Below are 20,428 nucleotides of genomic sequence, written 5' to 3' on the forward strand. Positions count from 1 at the left end.
GTGTTGAATATTATAGTTATCTGTGGACTTATTTTTAGGTAATTATTAGAACATAATTATTCTCTAATAAGCTAAGATATAAATTATTTTTAAAGGTAATTATTGCTATGAGTGTGCATCGGGTTTGTTCTCCTCTACTCCATAAAGCAAGCATAAGGTAAATAAAATACATAGGTACCTAGAAGAAAACAAAAGTGTTACTGATCCTGAAAATATATTCTGCGAGTCATTTTACCTCCACGCACACTGGCACAACAGGTTTAAAGAGCAATATAAAGACAGTATGAAACATTCATGGTTTAATCTGGTATCTGCAAAAGTAGTTATAATATCAGCAAATAATTGCTTATATTTGGCTACTTCAGAAAGGAGCAGGAAAGGCGACATCTTTAGTGCTGTCTGGCACTGGTGCTCAGAATCTGCCGTGGAAGTCAGCTTTTAGCAGACATGGGAAGGAAAAGGATAGCTTTCTGTCCAGGTCCAGTTTTTGGTCCAGGTTTGTACTGTCCAGTTCTTTTCAGTGCCACGTACCAATCCGAGTATTTCCGTGAGCGGTAAGTGTTGTAGTTATTGGATTCCAAACGTTCAAAAAAGAAACATTCTTCTGTTGCGTATTTCTAAAAGGGAAAAGAGAAAGCATTACTGGTGTAGCACCACAAATCAATTCTTCACATTCTGGGGACTAACTTAGCAAGAATGTGAGCAGTACCTTTGGTTTTAAGAAATAGAGATTAACTGTTTCACAACTGAAGAAAGATATTTACTGTGAAAATATTGTTAAAAACTTACAATATGAGGTTTTTACCTATGGTTCATTTATTGTCTCTAACACAGATTAAGCAGCTTTTTACTTCCTTTTAATTACTGTGTAATTCTTTGTTCTGATCAGAAAACATATAAAAGAAGCCTTTAAGAACAAAAATTTTAAGCAGAATACAGACAATTCAGTACAATTGCCCAAGCTGGAAATTCAGGCAGAGGCACATCAAAAAAGGGTGAAAAAAGAAAAGTTCTTATTTCTCCCCAAAGCATATGTGACACCAGTGCTTTCCTACAGTCCATTGTCAATGTAAACATTTTGATATAAACCCCATCATTAAGGCATTAAGGTGACAAATGACACAGCTCAGGCTTCATGAACTGTGTATTCCTGAACATCCCCCAGAGGTGACATTTCAGGAGCTGTACTGCTGTCTAGCAAAAGCAGGATGTCAGCCACTGCACCTGGAAATCTCAACACCTGGAAAAATCTCAACACCTGGAAATCTCAACACCTGGAAAAACTCTGGATATCTGTGTTTTTTTCCTTTCAAATACGCTTCAGTCCAGGCTGCATCCAGAGTGCAGATCTGACAGTAGAAGCTTTCTCAGCACCTCATGAAACACCGGAACTCTCCTCAAACTAAATGCAGGTTATTTTCACATTGTTTGTGCACAATTTGAATCCATCAAAAGACAAGAATTTCTCTTAGATCAAGTCCTTCAAGTCTGGCAAAACCTGGCTGATCACAGCAAAGCCATGTAAGCATGACAGAATGAACAGGTCATATCCTTAAATAACAAATTATTTATCATCAAATACAAGTCAGTCAAAATTCCTGCTTTTGTGGGAAGTTTGGGAAATTTCTTCATTAAATTAAATAATCACATTTCACTCCATAAAGTGAAATTATAATTAAACTGGAAAGTCAAAATAAGCTATATCAGATGGGAAATGTTTTTTTCATTTTTTCATCAAAACTCTGCTGGATCAGATGCATTTCTGCACAAATATTTTCAGTTAAAAGAGCATTTCCCAAGGGGAGGTTTTGACTATCTGCATTCACATCCAGCCATTTCCTCCAGCGGCAGAGATGCCCCATGACTGACTCTGTTAGTAAGGAACATGAAAATGCTCCATTAAAAGCTGCATCATCCAGATTTCCACACAAGAACACTGCACCCCCACACAGGTCACCGGGGTGAGCAGCGGTCCACGGGCTGTGCAATAAATGATCCTGCAAAGCCCAGCTCACAACAAACCCTGCAGCATGTCTCAACAGGTAATTACAAAAACATCCAACAAGATGAAAAACAGGCCTGAATAAGAATTTGCAAACATATTTCCAAAAATGTTAATTTATTTGCAAAACAAGGACTCTGCGCAAATTGATCCTGGACACTGAAAAGTAATTAAAAAACCTCAGACATTAAAAAGGACAGAATAGTACTTGAGTGACTAATTAGAGGACTAAATTATATGTTTAGAAATTAAAGTTCCATAATGTTTTGAAAGAAATTTCAGCAGTGTTTCACCATGTGCAATTCACCACAGACATTTCCAGCATACACTCTGCAAGCTCTCGTGAAACACAGCCCTGCTCTAATGAACAAGAACGCTGGCAATTGGAAACAGTTTCATGAATGTGTTTAGAGGCAGAAAATGGTAAAGGCACAGCCAGCCACAGACTGTTGGAAGTCACAGTGCAGGAATCCTCACGGAAAAACACTGCCAGTGCTAAATTGCAGCAGCGTTTGTTAGGCTGGTTGCAGAAGAAAAGTCTTAAAAGAGTAGAGTTTCCACCTTTGAGTAACAACAATGTTGCATGCAGCAAACATGATTCAAGTAATACCCATTTCCAGAAACAATACCAAAGAAAAAAAGTTTTACAAGCTCAAGTGAGAAGCACAAAGTGACCCAACTTTACATACTCTGAGAGAGTAATTCCGAGTGACTGGGCGATACTTCACAAGCGTTTCGCCTTACAGGAACTGAGCAAACAAAAACCGCTGCAAGGGAAACTTATTCTACAAGCAAACCCAGAATGCAACAGCAGGGCAGAAACCCCAAATATAAACACACCCCTGTATTTATGTTTATCATTTCACAAATGGTGCTAAACACCCTATTTTGACCATTCACTCAGGGTACGGAGTGCTATTAGAATGGGAAGCCGAATGCCACCGCACCAGCACCACAGGAAATTCCCAATTATCCTTAACTCAAGAATAGCACAGGACAACTCCTCACATTTTCTTCAACTGAGCTGTCACACAATATCCGAGTAACTTGAAGCAGGTTCTTTAACTGCATTCCCGAGCCCACACAAAACTCCCTGGAGCCAGAACTGAGGAGCGCCCTGGGGAGCCCTGCTCCTGTAAAACTACTTTCAGTCTCATTTCATGGAGGCAGAGGGGAATCAGAAATAATTTCTGCATCCCCTGGCACGGGTCTTTCATTAGCTGCAGTTCAGCCAGGGTTAGGAATGCACATTGTTAGCCCCAGCCACGGAGCGGACTTGCACAGAGGCTGAATGGGGCTGTGTGAATAAACAAAGCACCAGCAGCTATTGCAAACCAAAATTCTGGCAGGCTGGATGCCCTGGTGCTTCACCAGGCACTGAAGGATATAAATGTGGATGAGGATTTACAGTATCTAGGTCTCATAAGCAAAATTAATGTAACTTCAGCTCTTAAAGCAAAATTTATCATTTGGCTCAGAGAGACATTAACCGTCTGAGTCTGCTGCATACACTGGCTTTAAAACACAGTTAAAAATGCAACTGATACCAATAAAATACACAAGAGTTTAAACTAAACTAGTCTCACCAGAGAGCAGCTTAATTTATCCACACTTATATAACTTTTAAAATTTTATCATCACATTTTCAAAAATATTTTTCTTGCCAGTTTTCCAGTTGGGAAGTACAAGTGCCCAAAAAAAACGTGATTCTCTACAAAGAGGAAAATGAGAAAATAATTTATACAGATTAGTACCATGAAAGTAATTTTCTAAAAGAAATTGGTTTTACTTTCCCCTTCAAAGAGGTCTTTTAAAATCACTTCATGTGCAAGTAAGTGAAAGGGGAAAAAATTACTCCTGAGGGTAAAAAGGCAGACACTTTACCCTTCATTTGTTTTTATAATTTCCTGATCACTGTGATTTTTTTCCCTCTCAGACAAGCCGTTCCTGTTAAATTTTGCAGTTCCTAGGAGTAGGGCAGAAATACCCAACTCCTCCTAATTCCTATTTCAAGTAACTGACAGGAGCTGTGCAGAGCTCATTTCTCCTGATAAATCCCACAGCGAGCAGCCGAGTAAGTCCTGCAGGAAGAAAGGCCACCCCACACAGAGCAAGGGCAGGACACAGCAACACAGAGACATCAGGCAAGTGCTGCTTACCAAGGCCAGCAATCTGCCATCCTCCTTCATGGCCAGGAAGCGATTGGCACTGACCCCTTTGATGGACACCACTCCTCGCTCCTCCGCCTGGAGCTGCAGCTTGACTGCAAACAAAACAAAAAAACAAAAGGTTTCACCTCTGTTCACCTTTTTGAGCCATCGTGGCATTGCAGCAGGCAGTGCTTCAAACCCTCCACCACAATAAGCTTCAGCTTGCAATGAAAATAATAAATTTTTAACATTTGGCTTTCTGATCCCGCTTTTAGAAAGTAAGTAGCTACTTTTGAATTTGCAACAGCGAAATTGAGTTATTCCATCTTCATTTCCCATAAAGGCAGCTTAAAATCCATGAAATACCTTGAAAGGCCACTTAGGGCACAGTCAGCTGCTCCCAGAAAATGGAAATTTTTCATGGCAATTTTTCCAGAGGTATGTCTCAATGTTTGCAGAACAGCATTGGACACTGAATGCACACAGCTCTGTACAGGCAGACTGTCAGCGAGCCTAACTGAGACTGTCCAGGTCCATATCACTCCCTAAGGGTTCTGGCAGTTCCCAGCAGAAAATATCCATTAGTTTACCTCATCTATCCAACAAGTGGGTGGAACAAACAAACAGAACTGCAGCAGTAGGTGAAGACAGCAAAGGCACAAGAAACAGTGCTATACAAAGCAGGAACGTGTCTTGCATCAATTAAAAGAAATTAAAGATGTTATAGAAATGAAAACCTGTAAGGTCCTATCACACAGCTTTGAGCTACTACCTGTGAATTAATAACACAACACCTTAACTGATTTCTGTAGCCATAAATCAAACCCAGTAGTTTGGATGAAAGCTTCCCCTTTTGCCTGTCTTTGCCTGTTGTATACAATGTCTCAGATGAGAGCTTCCTTCACCCACCTGCTTTGGTTCAGCAGGTCCTTTATTCCATCTGGAGATGCAGTTCTAAATAGCTTGAGCTTTTCAGCCAGCAGAATAAATGCCTGAAGTGACTGTAAATTTTGGAGATCTCTTGAGATTCAGAGAGAGGTTGTTGCTTATTTGGCTTTTTATTGAAGGGAAAAAAAGACAGCACTGAAGAAACCAACTGAAACTCCAACACCAGGAATACAGGGAACATAAAGCTGTTGGGATTATTGCTGCAAACCCTTTTTCACGGTAAAAGTTAGAAGTCAGGCACAATTTTATCTCAGTATCAAGTATCCAAAATATAGTGCTCCTAAGTGATGAGGCCAAAATCAGACTTGTGAACAGCTCCAAACACTTTGGTGTAACTCCTTAGCCTCTGGGGAAGCAAGAACGTGGAAAAGTGCTCTGGGCAGGGACTGTGGGAAATGGACTTTTGAGATGTGCCAAGCACACAGCTTTCACCACACACTTAACAAGAAACAGCTGTGGAACAGTTGAAAATTAATATTAATTACTACAGTACTGACTTATTATGCTTTATGACTTTCTCTGACTTATTATGCTCTATGACTTTATGACAAAAACGCACATGAAATCCTACAGCATCACACCAGGCCAGAAGTTCAAATTCTGTAAAAATGAGCTTCTGGTAAAGGTTTCTAAGTCCTGTAAAAATTTGTATAGCTTGTGAAAAAAAAAACCCAAACACCCAAGGTATTCCTGCAGAGTTTGAAAAGAGCTGCAATACTGAAAGCTCCAAAAGGAAAATCAGCTTCACTGGGTTTTCCTCTCTAACCCAAAAACATGTGAACAAACAGAGCCAGAACAGTACTGTGAGTTTTTCAGGTTTCAGTGTTATTTTACAGCTTTATTAATGCAGTGAGTATTTACCACAGGGTTACACTGGAGATATCAGGATACAACACAGCCTTACTGATCAAACACATTTTGACTATATGATCATCAGCAGAAGTGACAATTTTAGGTTTAGATTACTGCAACTAAATTGCTTGTAAGAGAAATGTATCACTTGACACCGATGATCTGCATTTTTTACAGTCTTTGGTCACCACCAGCAACAGTGCAGACTCCATTCATCATTTCACATCTACTTGTTTTCAGCACAACTGAACCTCAAGACCCCATCCATGGAAGTCAAATAATTAAGACGTTTGTAGCCCAAAAAAAACCAGCAGATTGTTGTGAAAGAGCTCATTAACCAAGGGCTAAAAAGGCCTGTTTTCCCAGCTATTCTGGCCCCTCTAGCACGGCAGTGAGTTATTTCCCTGTTCCCATTCATGCCCTGCAATCCACAAGGAACACCAAGCACAAGGCTCTGCTCGGTGCCTGCTGGTGTTGTGAGAACACAGAGCTCACCCGCTGAGCAAACATCCCCAGGACTGGGGCTAAGTCATCATTAAGTTATTAAATTAAACAATAAAAGCAACTCAGAGGACCCAGGAAATTTACAGCTCCTATTAAAGACTTTCTTTTCTATCATAACAAGCTTAATAGAATCATTCTGCTGAATAAGAAGGAATGAATTGCAGGATGTGCATTTGCACTTTTCACACCAGCGAAGAAATTCTGAGTGATGTGGCTCAAGTGAACCTACAGTGCCTTCCAGTCATATAAAAATGGATAGAGAAGGAATGTTTTTTCCCAACAATATACAGAGGTCTGTTAGAGATTCATATTCACTGATGCTCTGGCTGAAAAACACCACAAGCTATACAGTCCAACCCACAGAAACCAGTACAATCTGTGGCACTAAAGGAAGCTGGAGCACACTGCAACAGGCACTGAGATGTTCCTTCAGAGGGTATGTACAGGACAGATGCACAAACTGCAGGTTAAACTAAAGAGTGTATTTCAGAGAGTTACAAATGGGCATTTATTCCACAACTTGGAGAGACCTTTCTAAGAGTATGGAAGTTGAAAAGTGGTATTTAATAGCATTGTGGTTGGCAAAGTTTCAGATTTCTCTTTAAAAATGGATCTTCCTTGTTTTCTTAGATACCTCCAAAAAAAAACCAAAATTCCAAGGCACTTTTGCACAGTCCAGTGGAGAAAATAATTTTGAGGACAAGTAGCTAGACAGGAAAGCTATTAGCAAATGCAAAACAATAAAGAAAACAGGAACATTTTCCAAAAGTACTTTTATTGTCCTGAGCACTAGAACTGGAAAATCACACGTACAATGCAAACTCTCAGGTCCTTTTACAGTTCTAATAAAGCAAAGCTTTAGAGTGGCCCAGACCCAGGAACTGCACAGCTGAAATGGTCCCAAAAGGTTTCCATGCTATGCATCATAAATGGTTCTGCCAAAATCTCCTTCAAAATGGGTTCATTTCAAAGACCTGGGCAAAACCTACCAGCTTAATACTTCAGGAAAACAGAGCTGCACATTCTGGAAGTTGCTCACTGCTGAGCTGGTGCTACCTTTTGACTCCCAGTGGGAATCTGCTGGCAAGCCCTTCTCCCGGGGCAATCCCTGTGACCAAAGCCACGTGCTGGTATTTCACTCACAGCAGCTGCACTGGCTAACATGTTCTGGGGCAGGAGAATGCCACAGGATTAGTAAGGAAAGGGAAAATAAAGGTCACAGGGAGGAGAGAAAGGGACCAGAAGCATGTCTGGAATAAAATAAAAGGCAAAAAGAGCAAAGAGCAGTGAAGACATGGCAGGGTAAGGGCACTACAGGAGGGTGCTGTACTGGAGCATGAGGCAAACTCACACATCTGAAGGAGGTGAAATTTGAGGATGTATTAGCCAAAGCGATGAATAAAACCCCCATTTTCCTACTCCACAAAGAAATGGGAACTCTAACCACTATATCAGAAAAACCATGAAGTAAAAAACAACTGTGAGCTTCTGGCTTTGGATGCATTTACACAGCAAATAAAGGTTCAATTACAGCTTCAACTGTATTTTCACTGTAACCCTTCTAGCTAACACCCTACAGACAGCCTTCAGTGCAATCTAGAGCTACAAGTACCATCCCCAGTGTCAGGATCATACAAAACTCAGGTCAGAAGGACTCCCTCTAGTCCAGCCTCCTGCTGAAGAGACTCCATCATTTCACAGTGAGAACCCTGCCTGCCACACTGCAGCAAAGGGAGCAGCTCACAGCCTGGGAAGAGAGGAAAAATTGGATACTATTTCAACCCCCGTTTTCACTAACATACAGCTGCTTTATTGGAACAAAAAGCAAAACAGCTCTCACTCAGTTTACGAGAAGGGAGAGTTTCTGTACCCCCAAAGTCCCAGGCTGCACGTCCCTGGATCAATGACTAGCGTTACTACAGTCTGCTGTGGAAAAGCTCAGCCCCAGCCAAAGGCTCAGGGCCCATCTCCAACATATTTGCAGAGGCCCTGTAAGGAAAATCCTTCCACGAGGCCCCCGAGTGACAGCGCAATGAAGCTGCTGTGCCAGCTCCCACTGCCCATCCTCCCGCACCTCCGTGCCCACAGGAAAGCACAAAGCAGCTATTCTGCAGCCTCACTGCAGAGGTGGCTCAGCTCCAGAGGGAATAAGCATCAGAAATGCAAGGAAGTTCACAAAAAAAGGGAGGAAAGTAAGTTTCGCTAAATGCAACACCCTGCAGCCGAATTCTCACTCCTCCATCCTCTGTGGCTGAAGTTGGCCATTCCTTCACGCTCAGGGGCAACATCTATTCCCAGCCAGGTGTCCAAGCAAAACACAAGGAGTCAGACATGCTTGCTCCACACCTAACACGACAAACCCTCCCAAACCCAGGGGCTGGTTCAAAGCTACACATGCATTTACAAACACACATATATTAACGCTCCCTTCTGGCTTTTCCTGTCTGCTGGATCAGATCCAAACCCCAGCCTGGTGATGCCTACTGTAACTTTCTCTAAGAATTACAAATATCTTTGTGTCCCTCTGCTCACATCAGTCTCTGACAGTTTCTGATATCTCTTTCTCAAAGGCACAATTAGCAGCTTAACATCTCCTGCTATTTGATAAGCGCTGACATACGAGGCATCCTCAAGTCTTCAGAGTGTGAACAAGAGAACAACTCCTTGCTCGCTTTCATACGCTCATGGTAAAAGTGAGCCACTGCCAGAGTCACTGATGCAGACACTGCCTAAAACCTGGAACACATATGAGGCACCAAAAGGAGAAATAGAGAGGAGAAACAACCAGCAAACCTTAGCAGGAGAGGTGGGCTGCTAATAAACCAAACCATCAGAATTGCAACAAAAACAATCAAGCCAATGGAGCGTCAGGATGAGAAACAGTGAGTCACGCTCCCATACAAAGGCACATTTCTTTGCTTTTGCATGACAACATTCTAAGTGTATCTTTTTCCTTTTTGCCAGCCAGAGGCATAAAACCACTCACAGACAGACCCAAGGTGTCCAAAATGTAAACATCTACAACAAAAATACACACTCGTGAAATGCAAACACTTCAGGAAGTTCTGATTACACTTAAGAGTAAACCAAGGCTTAAAGCAGAACAGTAACTTGTGTAACTGTTTAGGCATCCACCCACTATGGTAATCAACCACATTAACATGCACATTCTCAGATTTTAAAAGTTTGCACCTTTTTAAGTAGTACGGATACTGAATACAATGGAAATTATTTCCATCTTCAGGTTCTCCACCTATTCTGATTTTTACCTTGACCTCTGCAAGTACCCAGTTCTACCTAACATGCACCTATGACACTGGGAATCCTCCCCATGGAACACTGATTACCAAACAGACAGCATTCTCTAGTGCTCCCTATAAATTTCATATAAAAGACAGTAAAGCCATCATGCAGAACAGTAATTTCAGAATAGTGTGACATCCAACACTTCTGGCACCAGTGGCTCCTTGCCTGTGTGCCCACATGTAAAACACGCACAGCCACACTTTTCCACTTCTCACAGCTTGCATAATCTGGTTGATGAAAACTAGTCGAGCCCTTTAAAAGTAAAAATGTCATGCAAAAGCAAATCCAAAGTTTGTGAATTCTGCTTACAAAGCACAGCTTGGGCATTTTGTGCTGCTAAGTAAACAGTGATTGCTTCGCATTACGAAAGGATTTCGTACGCCAGAACCTCCAAGTCACCATCATGTAAAACCCTTCTAAATGCTTTCTGCCACACCGTTTGCTGACTCCTTGGCATTGCAGATGATCTGATGCATCTTCAGAAGTCAAGAGGACTAAAGCAAACTGAAAAAATTCCTAACTTTACCAGAGAACTTCATTCTCTTACTGGGTACTGGTAATAAAGCTTAGTCTCCAAATTACCATTCTTTTCACCCCATATTCTTGATTTAGAAAAATGTTTCAGGGTTGCCTTATCAAAAGAATAATGCATGCCTGTTTGCATGTAGTTTTTTTAGGACTGTTCCCAAAGGGCTTTTCTTAGCAAGGGTAAGGTATGCCCCACGTTGTTTCCATCTGCTTTCACCTCGTTCAGTATTGACTGAAGTAAATCTCAGAATAACCACTTTTGGGTGTTGAACTTAGAACAAAGCTGGTGCAACTGTTCAGCCAACAGAGCCGCGTCACAAGGCACGAACAGAACTTGCAGAAGTTTTGCTTTGTGTTTACTGTGCATTCACTCATCTCCTTGTAACTATGACCTGTTTTGCACTTGCAGCAAAACAAACACATAAAACCAGGGACAACCCAGGGCAAACACGGGAACAGCATTTCAGAAGACAGAGAAGGTAAAAAGTGTAATTATTAAAAGTTATTCTGTAGTATACACAGAACTACTCAGAACACACAACTACTCAGTAGTACATGGTGTTTCAGGGCTGTGACTGATGTCGGAGCAGTAACACATGAGATGAAAGGCAGAGGCTGCCAGAGCAGCAGTGAGACATTGTTGCCCCATAGGCTCAATAAGCCTCAGTGGCACAGACAGGAAAAGCTGGATTTTAGAAATGCCAAGAAGAATAAGTAAATGGGATTTCAGAGAGTCTGGAGCACAGTGGTGAAAAAGGAACTCTGTCAGGCACCCAGGATCCAGAGAGATGGCACAGCAGATGAGAGGAAGGAACAGCCCCATACAGAGGAGCTCCTGTGAATTGAGCTGCCTTTTGCAGCTGATTGCTCTTAACCTGGCCAAAAGGTTGAGATGGCAATTATACTGGGTTTGTACTTCCCTTATCTCCAGTACCAGTGAAACTGAGCTGATCATTGAGACTTTAATATTTTTTCAAAAAGTAAACAAATTTTTAAAAATTTAAAGCCGTACACATGCACACACAGTATAGCACTGGTGCCAGCACAGCTCCTTTATTGCAAGGACAGTGCAAATGCCACAATAAGCTCAAAATCTTACTTCATCGTCCTATTTCGTCCCCTTCCATCAAGCTGTGTAACCACCCTGTGCTGACCTTTCAATAAAGCATGCACAGGGGAACAGCACGAGCTGCAGTGAAGGACAAGAGCTGTCAATCACTGCTGACCCAGCACAGTAATGAATCCCAGTCTTCACAAAAGAGCTCTAATTTGCTTTTGAATGCAGCCCTGCTTAAGCAAAGAATTTTCTTTGTAAGAAATCGAATTCCTTAACTGAAAATAAAACACACAGTGCATATTTGGGTAACACTCCTCAATTTTATTCTAAGTACATTTGAACTATGCTAAGAAGGGATTCCTCACAACAAAAGCGAGACCTTGGACCTCCTGCAGCTTGGAAGAACCTACTTGCCTCCCTGCTGCTTCAGCCTGACCACTGCTAGTGCCCATACCCTGTTTAGATCTATGGGATGGTTTCAGTCCCACACTGCTCCAGACAGCTCCTGCAAGAGGGTGCTCCTGCAGTACAGCAGCTACAAGCACTGGCCATCAAACAGTCTCACCTTTCACCACATCAAAGCAGCAGCCAGGCACCCCACTCCTAGTAGCATTTTCTTCTAATAAAATATCACAGTCTTACAATACTGATCCATGAAACTAGAGCCTGATCACTGGAAAACACCTTACACTGGTACTCGCTTTAGCACAGATAAGTGCTCTGAAGGAGGTACTGCTTGAAGCTGTAAAGCAAGCACAAGGTTGGGATTGAAATAAATAACACCTGGCAACATGAGCCAGTTCTGTGCGCCTCCTCAGCTTTGAGGAGTTCCTGCATTTCTACAGACATGAACATTGTACATTTTTTTTCCTCCATCTTCCTGAATGAACAACATTTCTGTCAGCAAAACATCCACAGTGAGTCTGCAAACATCTCTAAAATCACAAAATGAATCCTTCCTATTTGCATACTCCAGTGAACGGCCCGGAGCATGCTCAGCTGTTCATCCCAACTGCTCCACTACAGGTGGACAAACCCAAGGAACTGAATCCACATACTGTCTCCCAGGAACTGCCCAACAGGTCTGTGCAGCAGGATTCCCTATGTGACTTTTCCACAGAGGTGGCAGCCTCTCCATGGCCGTTGGCGGCTGCTTCTCCACACTAACACGTGCTCCTGGTTTTGTACCCACCTCTGTTCCCACAGGTACCAGCAGCTCCCACAGAGTAACTGCACACAGCCACTCCACCCAGGAATGTTGGTCTCTCCATGGGTCTTCCCAGAGTTGTGGGACTGTGTGAACTTTCTTTGTAACACAGTCCCAAAATTTCTATTCTAACCTGAAATGTAACACAGGTGACAACTGCATAGACTCTGCTCATGCTTTTCAAAACATCCATCTGGGAAGAACTTGTCTCCTGTCCTGCCTTTTTACAGAAGAGGACATTGCATCACAGGACAGGCAGTGACAATCAGCTGCCACTGCAGAGGGACACTCCATTCCACACTACCAGCACTCCCTACCACCTCCCTGGCACCACCTCTGCCACTTTTCTTGGCATCTCAGTGACGGATATGTGGTGACAAATAAAGACTTCAGGATTTTTTCCCCAGTACCCAGAAAAGCCAAGAAAAGATACCAAAAAACTGATGCCAGTTGCCAGAGGTGCTGCAGACCTTCCCCCAAGTGCAGATCCCGATGCTGTGATAACGGCACACTTGAGTATGTTAAGGACATCCTTTAACACCAAAAACAACCCCAAAGCTACATCCCCAGAGAATGGCACAGGATATGGGGTAAGTCAGCATCGTGGGTCAGCCTGAGAGCAGGAAGGAAAGAACAAAGAAAGAGACTGCAAATATTTTCAAGCTGTATCACAGCTGACATTTCTCCTTGCTCTTACAAAACACCACCATGCAGGATTCCACAGCCATGGCTACAAGGATTCTGTGACTTGCATATTCCAGGAATCCTAATGATTCTGGTTTTATGAAATCTGCTACAACCCTGTCAGAAGGTCACAGACAAACCCTGAGCTCTGCAGCACACGAGCAGAATTTCACCACACTGGCTCTGCACATGGCCATGGAGTCTGGGCCCTACTTTGCCCTTTCCCGGTGCCTTCAGTCTCCTTGTCCTTTGAATCATCCGGTCAATGTGGTTTCAAGCTCTGCAGGTCAGAGATGAGCGCCAGGCGCAGCCAGGGTCACTCCAGCAGCAGTGCACCACGACAGCTCCTGCAGGACAACCTCCACCCAACTGCTCAGACATCATCTCATTTGTATTCTCCAGTCAAAATCTGGCCCTACCCTGAACAAACAAAAAACTACGTAAGATAATAACCCTAAAATGCCACCAGCACTCCAGAGAGTCGCCCTTTCAATATTTTTATTGACAAGTCTGGAGGCAGCAGAAGAGGCACAGGCAAAACACTTGACCTGCACATTGTTACCAAACATTACTGAAAATGACGAAGGGTGAGAGCGCTGCTTTATTTTGAAACACATAGTCTTAAACAGGTGCCAACAAAAGCAAAGGCTATTAATTCTCCATCAGGATTGAAACAGTATCTCATCACCAACATTAAGGCTTCAAAAACCATGCTGTAAACATTTCAGGTACCACCTGGTACAGATATTCAATTTACAGATGTCGTACACTTACGTATGTTCTTCAGCAACAGTAACTTGAGCATTCTCTGGGCTGCACTGGGTCTGGTTTGGTTATATTAGATAACTGCACTGAACACACTGTCACCAACAGTCAAAAGCACCATTAATCCCAGGGTTGTGCACCAGTTCAGCACTATCCATCACCTCTCAAGTATCCTGGAACAGACGGCCTCTGATCCCAGGGCAATGCTCCCAATAGTGCTAAAAACCATAATGATCAAATAATTATTTATTAGAACTGCCTGCCTTATCTGTAATCCAGGGGAGCTGGGGAAAACTTACAGAGACAAAGTGTCACTGAAAAGACTATGATGTAAAATTCAGGTTGAGTTACTAAAATAATTTACTTTCTGTAAAATGCTTTTAAAAATGACCCCACTACAGATAAACTTTTTCTTAGAATCAGCTGCACAAATTTCAAGCATTTATGAAACAAATGAAAACCAACAGCAGCCACCTGATCTCACATGTTATGTGTATTTGTCTTTTCCAGCTCTGAGAGTGCAGTGGCTAACAGGAGCTGGATTACCATTTCCTGCAAAGCAGACTATGTAAGTACCTAAAAGTGCTCCTGATTTCCTGTCTGAGACAATCTAAGGGCTAAATCCTGCCCTCTAGTGTACCTGTGGGTGGTGGTGCCCTTGGAACCTTCCCCACTTCCAGACTGGGCAGAAAACAGCTGCGAGGGACAGGACAGTTTGCTGCCCACTGGAGACATCTCGTGTTGCCTTGGTTCACCCTGGGAGTGCACCTGCTGCTGGATCACACAGCTCTGGGGTGGGCAAGACTCACCACGAACGGGGATACAGGAGTAGCAGACACAGTGAGAGATGAGAAGGCATCCTCCCCTGAGCAGGAACATACAGGAACATGATGGTATTTCTATGATAAAAGAAGCAAAGGAAGCATATTCCCAACTTTTTCACATGGGATCTCTGCTACTTCATCCCCTAAAGGCAGCTACATCCAGGAGCCAGGAGGAATTTCCATGCTATGCCACAAAGTACTTGGCAAAGCAGTTCAGATCTGTGCAACAGATCAAAAGTAATGCAAAAAGAGTCTGTTTCCAGAAGGACTGAGGTAGAAGCAACGTATTTGAGCATTTAGGGGCAGGCTTTGTTTTTAAACAAGTCACGTCTCACTTAGTGCTAAGATTTGGAAAAGATCTTGCCCTGCCAACAGCTCTGGCCGTGTCTGTGGGACACCAAAATGGGGAAGAAGATAATCAAGTCCCAAACAACTTAGCTATGAAAGCTAAACACCAGGTCCTGAACCTTCATATGAAAACACCGCCTGACATTTGCTCAGCTTGGGGATCACCATGAGTTTTCTCCCATTGCATGATCAGTGATCAGATTTCCATCTTCTTCACTGAGTTGCTCTAAAAGTCAGTCTTTACTTCAGCAGAGTCTTTCTAAAACATTTACAGCATAACCATTTAAATGTTGTGAGAGAGACAAGTCAAAATCTTAATATTAACCACTATTTATGAAAGGAACCTTCTTAAGAAATTTTCCTGGACCAGTATTACCCTATTTTACATTTTCTTCAGATATTTATGGAAGAGGAGAGAGGTACTGAGCAGGAAGGAGGTGTTTCATACATCTGCAGGGTTGACTGAGATCACAGAGCTGAATCCTTTCCAAGTGAGAGGCTGGAGCCTTGTCACCTCATTAAGGAATGGACAAGAATGGCTCAGGATGCCTTGGATACTGTCTTGAGTTATGCTCATCATGAAACAAAGCTGCTTAAGAAATTATGGAAATACATAAATGCCAACCATTCCTCATTTAGGGAAACACTGAAAGGAACAAGCTGTGCTACTAGACATGTTCTAAATGTATGGATAAGTGTTCTCTTTCCATTCTCCAGGCTTTTCCCCCTCACCAGCACTGTAGCCTCTTTGAGGGAAACACCTCTGGAGAATTTCTAAGACTCTTTCCAGAAACACTGGGTCCTTTGTACAATTTCCAGGGCATAAATCAACAGTTGTTGATCAACAACAACAAACCGGCCATGATTTTGTTTTGCTTTAGACAACAAAACTCTCAGAAAGCGCCTTCTGTTTCTGGTTTGTCTGAAAGTACCTCTTCAAGGGAAAACACTCTGGATGGAGTCCCCAGAGTGTGTCCAAAGGGGCACTTCACTGCAGTCACGGCAGCACACGCGTCAGATGTGGCAATAATGGCCATGGCAGGCGCCCTGTCCTGGGTTTCAGCTGGGTGAATCACATGATCCCAATCCTCCAGCATTCTTAATTTCATTAATGACACAGTTATGGGTAAATGAAGGTGAGTGGGGTGAGTATAAAACCATGCCATGACCTAAAGCGGATGTGTATTGTGTATTTCAAATAGAGGCAGGAGAGGGGAGCTAAAAAGGACATAGATCATGGAAACTGTTTATAGTATTAAAACTTCGGTCTGAAACATAAGGAGACAGTAACTTGCCTTCTAAAATAAGAACTTCCTTTAAAAGTAAGAAAGATGATGTGCTACTGAAATGTTATTTTGTATAATTAATTCCTAAGAATAGCAGCAACCACAAGCATCTCTACTAAGGGGCCTTTAATTATTTCTAAACCAAATTGTGCAGACATTGTATTTCTTTTCTCAAAACCACCTTACAAAACCTTTTGCTTAACTAAGAAAATCACCCTGAACTACTCAAGGTGCTTATTTTCATTGCTAATTTCTTTTTTAAAGTCCTCTCACGTTGTCCAAGATTTATTGCCCTCTGCCATGCCAGGAATACCAGGAGATTTCACAGGGACTTGCACAGAGCAGCACTCAGCAGGTCAGAGTTGAGCAGAGTCGTGTGGAATGACGTATTTCCAGCGAGGATGCTAAGGATGCGAACCACGCAATGCCCCAGCAATGACCCTCGCTGATGCTTCAGGCACTGATGATTCTCTGCTTCTCAGAACTAGGGTTCTTCCAGGAAAAAAAAAAAAAAAAAAGAAGAAGGAAGGAAGAAAAAGCAACAAGCCAAGAGCTGTCTGATAATGAAAAAATGAGAGAATTCACTAATAGGAAAGCACAAGATGTCAGTTGAAAATTTTGGTATTGATAAGGTTCAATAGGAAGAGAAAACACACATTCAGTGGACTCAAGAATGAAAAAAATAGTATTAGTTTTCCTGAGAGAATAGTAAAAAAAGGCAGGAAGGAAGAAATTATTATGAGGGAGCTCTATGATGAAAAAGGCAGCAGTGATAAATACCACCTCCACTCAGGGCAGCCTGGCCCAGCCAGGTGAGCACACACCATTACCTGCACTTTTCAAAAGCAAAGACAGGGAATGAGGCAAGATCCCAGCAGCCATGGCAATGTCTTGGACTCAGCTTCAGCCTTGAATATCCTCCACTCAACATCACCTCCCTTTGCAGCACATTTCCATAGCTGCTTCTAGGGTGAGGTGACATGTCTGATGGTCTAATAAGATTTATTTCCTTTAAGGATTCCTGTCACAAGAATTCTTTGGAATTATTGGGTAAAACTAATTGTTTTGCAAAAGATGAATATCTGAAGTGGAATATTAAGAATCTTTGGTCCGTCTCCTCACTTCCTTTTGTTCCTAGTCCCTGAGTTTAGCCCAGTCCCTGCATCCATCAGTCAGAGCACAGGTGCAGAGCAGATGAAGAATGCCAGTAAGGCATTTCACCTGCTCCTCATGCCAAGTGCCTGCAGGCAGGCCCTGCACAGGGAGCACAGTAACAAATTCCCTCCAACCGGGAATCGAACTGGGACAATCTGACCCAGCAGTCCCTGTACCTGCGCTGATGGAAACGCCTCGCAGGCGCATCAAAAACTCACCACTGCATCCACAAAACCTCCGTGCTGAATACTTCCAAATATTCTGAGCTCTGCAAAAGGCAGTTTGTTTGTGGGACAAAAAGCAGCCTGTGTTGGTAACAGCAACCTGCCACACACTCCCTGAAAGCCTATGATCATTCAGTCCATGGGCTGTGTTCCCAGCCCAGGAGCCTTTCCCTCCCTTCAAAAGATCAGGTACTGGAGGGACAACCTCCTGCTGCTGCTGGTATCCATACATTTTATCTGGATCATCATTAAGTTAAAAAAAACCAAGGAAACAATGCAACATGTAACAGTTTAAGCCAGAGAGGTGTTCTAACAGCAGTTTGTTACAAAGCCTGCTTCCTTGGCCAGGTTTACCCCTCAGTTCCTAAGAGTACCTGTGTGCCAAAAGTGCTCCTACTCATGAGCGCCTACCTGCACCCTCCTCCCTACCTCAATGCATCCAACGCATTCACCGCCGCCGCGTAGAGCCGCCAAGTACCATCAGACCCGGATAAGGGCCACGCAAACAAACCAGAGACCCCTTCAAGCCCGTAACAAAAACTGTGCACCTGACAAGCTCTGCACCCAGCAGGTTGAGCGCGGAGCCACCAGCGAGGCTTTGCCCCGGGACACCCCGCGGGTGCCGGTGCGGGACCAGCGGCTGCGGGATGTGGGTATGAATTAACTCGGTATGAATTAACTCGGTGTGAATTAACTCGGTGTGAATTAACCCGCTCTGCGTACTCGCGGTTATTCGCGCAGCAGCATTCGGCACATTGACGGGCGCTTTCCAAGCACGGCTCGCTGCCGAAGCGCCGGCAGGGCGGGACGGCCGAGGCGCGGCCCCTCTCGCAGCCCCGCTGCCCGGGCGAGGAGTCGCCCGCCCGCCCCGGTGCTGCCCGCGGTGCTCCCGGGATAACTCACTGTGCGGGTCGCTCTTCTCGCGGACGCCGTCCACCTTCCCGTCGGGGTTGATGCGCAGGAAGAAGCCGCCGTTCTTGCAGTACAGGCGCTTGGGGTCCTTGAAGTGCCCCGGGGGAAAGGCGCCGCTGGCGCCGTCGTCGGGCAGCGTGGCGATGCCCCCCGCCGCCGCCGCCATGCGCCGGGCCCCGGCAGCCCCGCGCCGCGCCGGGCCCCCGCCGCCCCCCGCCGCCAGCGCCGGGCGGCCTCGGCCCCTGCCCCGGCCGTCCAGCCTCGCCTCGCCTCGCAAGCCCCGAGCCCCGCCGAGCTCCCGACACGTCCCGTCCCGGCCGGTCCGCGGGAGCTGCGCAACGGTGCTGCCGGCTCGGGAGAGCGGCAAGCGAGACAGCGGCAGAGCCCAGCACGCCGGGAACGGGCTCCCCGCCGGCACCGGGCTGCCCCCGCCGCGCCCCGCCCCCGACCGCCCCCGCGCCGCGCTGGGGGCCGCTCCCTGCGCCGGCACCGCCGGGCCGGGCATCCCGGGGGAGCGGCAGGGGCGGCAGCGGGTCCCCGCGCCGAGGGACCCCGGCCTGCAGCGCGGGGCTCCGTCCGGCTGAGCAGCGCTGGAAACGGGATGCTGCGAACATCGGTCGGACATCTTTTCCTCTGGCCTTATAAAAAAAGTAACTGGTGAGTTATTTTAGATCAGAAGAAGCTGTGTGGCCTCTCACCACGCTAAATTGTTTAAATCACAATATGATGACACATGTGTTTAAAATAAATCCGTGGTAACCGTTTTGTTCCATTGCATTCATCAGAGACCGGTTCTCCTCCCATCCAACAGGAGCAAAGTGATAGCAAAAGGCAACAGGTGAAAACTCTGGTACAGGCCTTCCCCCTCTAGTAAAACAAATGTGCAGAGCTTATAAAGTATAGTGACCCATCAAATGCACTTCGTGCCTGAGGCTGATAACAAAACAGGATGAAAAGGTTTGTTTCCCAAAACATGGTTGTGCGTGCCCCTTATCTCCTGTGTAACAGCAGGCTGGCTGTTCACGCCTGGAGCTTGGGAAGCTCTGAGGCTTCAAAGGCAGCACAAGCAGCCCTGGACAGTCCCAGGTGGAACTGCAAACACGGGGCTTTTCACAGAGCCAATATGCAGCAACCCACAGGAACAAACCAACGCTAAGGCAGACATAGCGTCCGGCCCACGCAGTTTGCAGTATTCACTTTGCTAACAAGTACGTCAAGGATATTTTGTTGCTGCTTAACTTCCCTTCCCAGCTCTGACCTCTGGCAAGCCATAAATTTTAGTTCTTTACCAGAATCAGAGACAATTACGCTGCTCCCCACGCCCTCCTGATGAAGGGAGCAGGCAGAGCACGGCCCAGCCCAGGCACAGGTTCACCCCGTGCCAGCTGCTCCCCTCGGTGCCACAGGCACAGCCCGGGACAGGCATCTGCTGCCAAATGGGCATCGCAGCCCTGCTGCTCCGTGAGCATCCCCCTTCCCTAGGTCCCCCAGCCACCCCTCTGCTCCTTCTCAAGGAAATCCCTCATTATCACTGTACCTGAGAGCTCTGGGCGGTCACGGCCAACAGTGAAGACCCTTCTTGTTTCCTCTTGCTCCTCCCCTGCAACAGAAGCTCCATTCAGGGCATTTTGTGTCCTTGCACTATGGAGCCTTCTGAAGTCCTTGTGTCTTTCTTG

At 44.8% G+C, this 20,428-nt stretch overlaps 1 protein-coding gene across 1 annotated transcript; it reads right to left on the reverse strand.

The window, feature by feature from the left end:
• Nucleotides 1-428: 428 nt before the first annotated feature.
• Nucleotides 429-18,918, reverse strand: FGF2 (fibroblast growth factor 2). The gene is made up of 3 exons (XM_054283765.1): nucleotides 18,744-18,918; nucleotides 4,162-4,265; nucleotides 429-617 (listed from the first exon to the last, which is right to left on the reverse strand). The coding sequence occupies exons 1-3, from the start codon at nucleotides 18,916-18,918 to the stop codon at nucleotides 432-434; spliced, it is 465 nt and encodes a 154-aa protein (XP_054139740.1). The 3' UTR covers nucleotides 429-431.
• Nucleotides 18,919-20,428: the final 1,510 nt, after the last annotated feature.

This window comes from Melozone crissalis, unplaced genomic scaffold (assembly GCF_028551555.1).
Source record: "Melozone crissalis strain CALT ecotype California unplaced genomic scaffold, PUWL_Pcris_2 ptg000039l_1, whole genome shotgun sequence".
NCBI classification, from domain to species: Eukaryota; Metazoa; Chordata; class Aves; order Passeriformes; family Passerellidae; genus Melozone; species Melozone crissalis.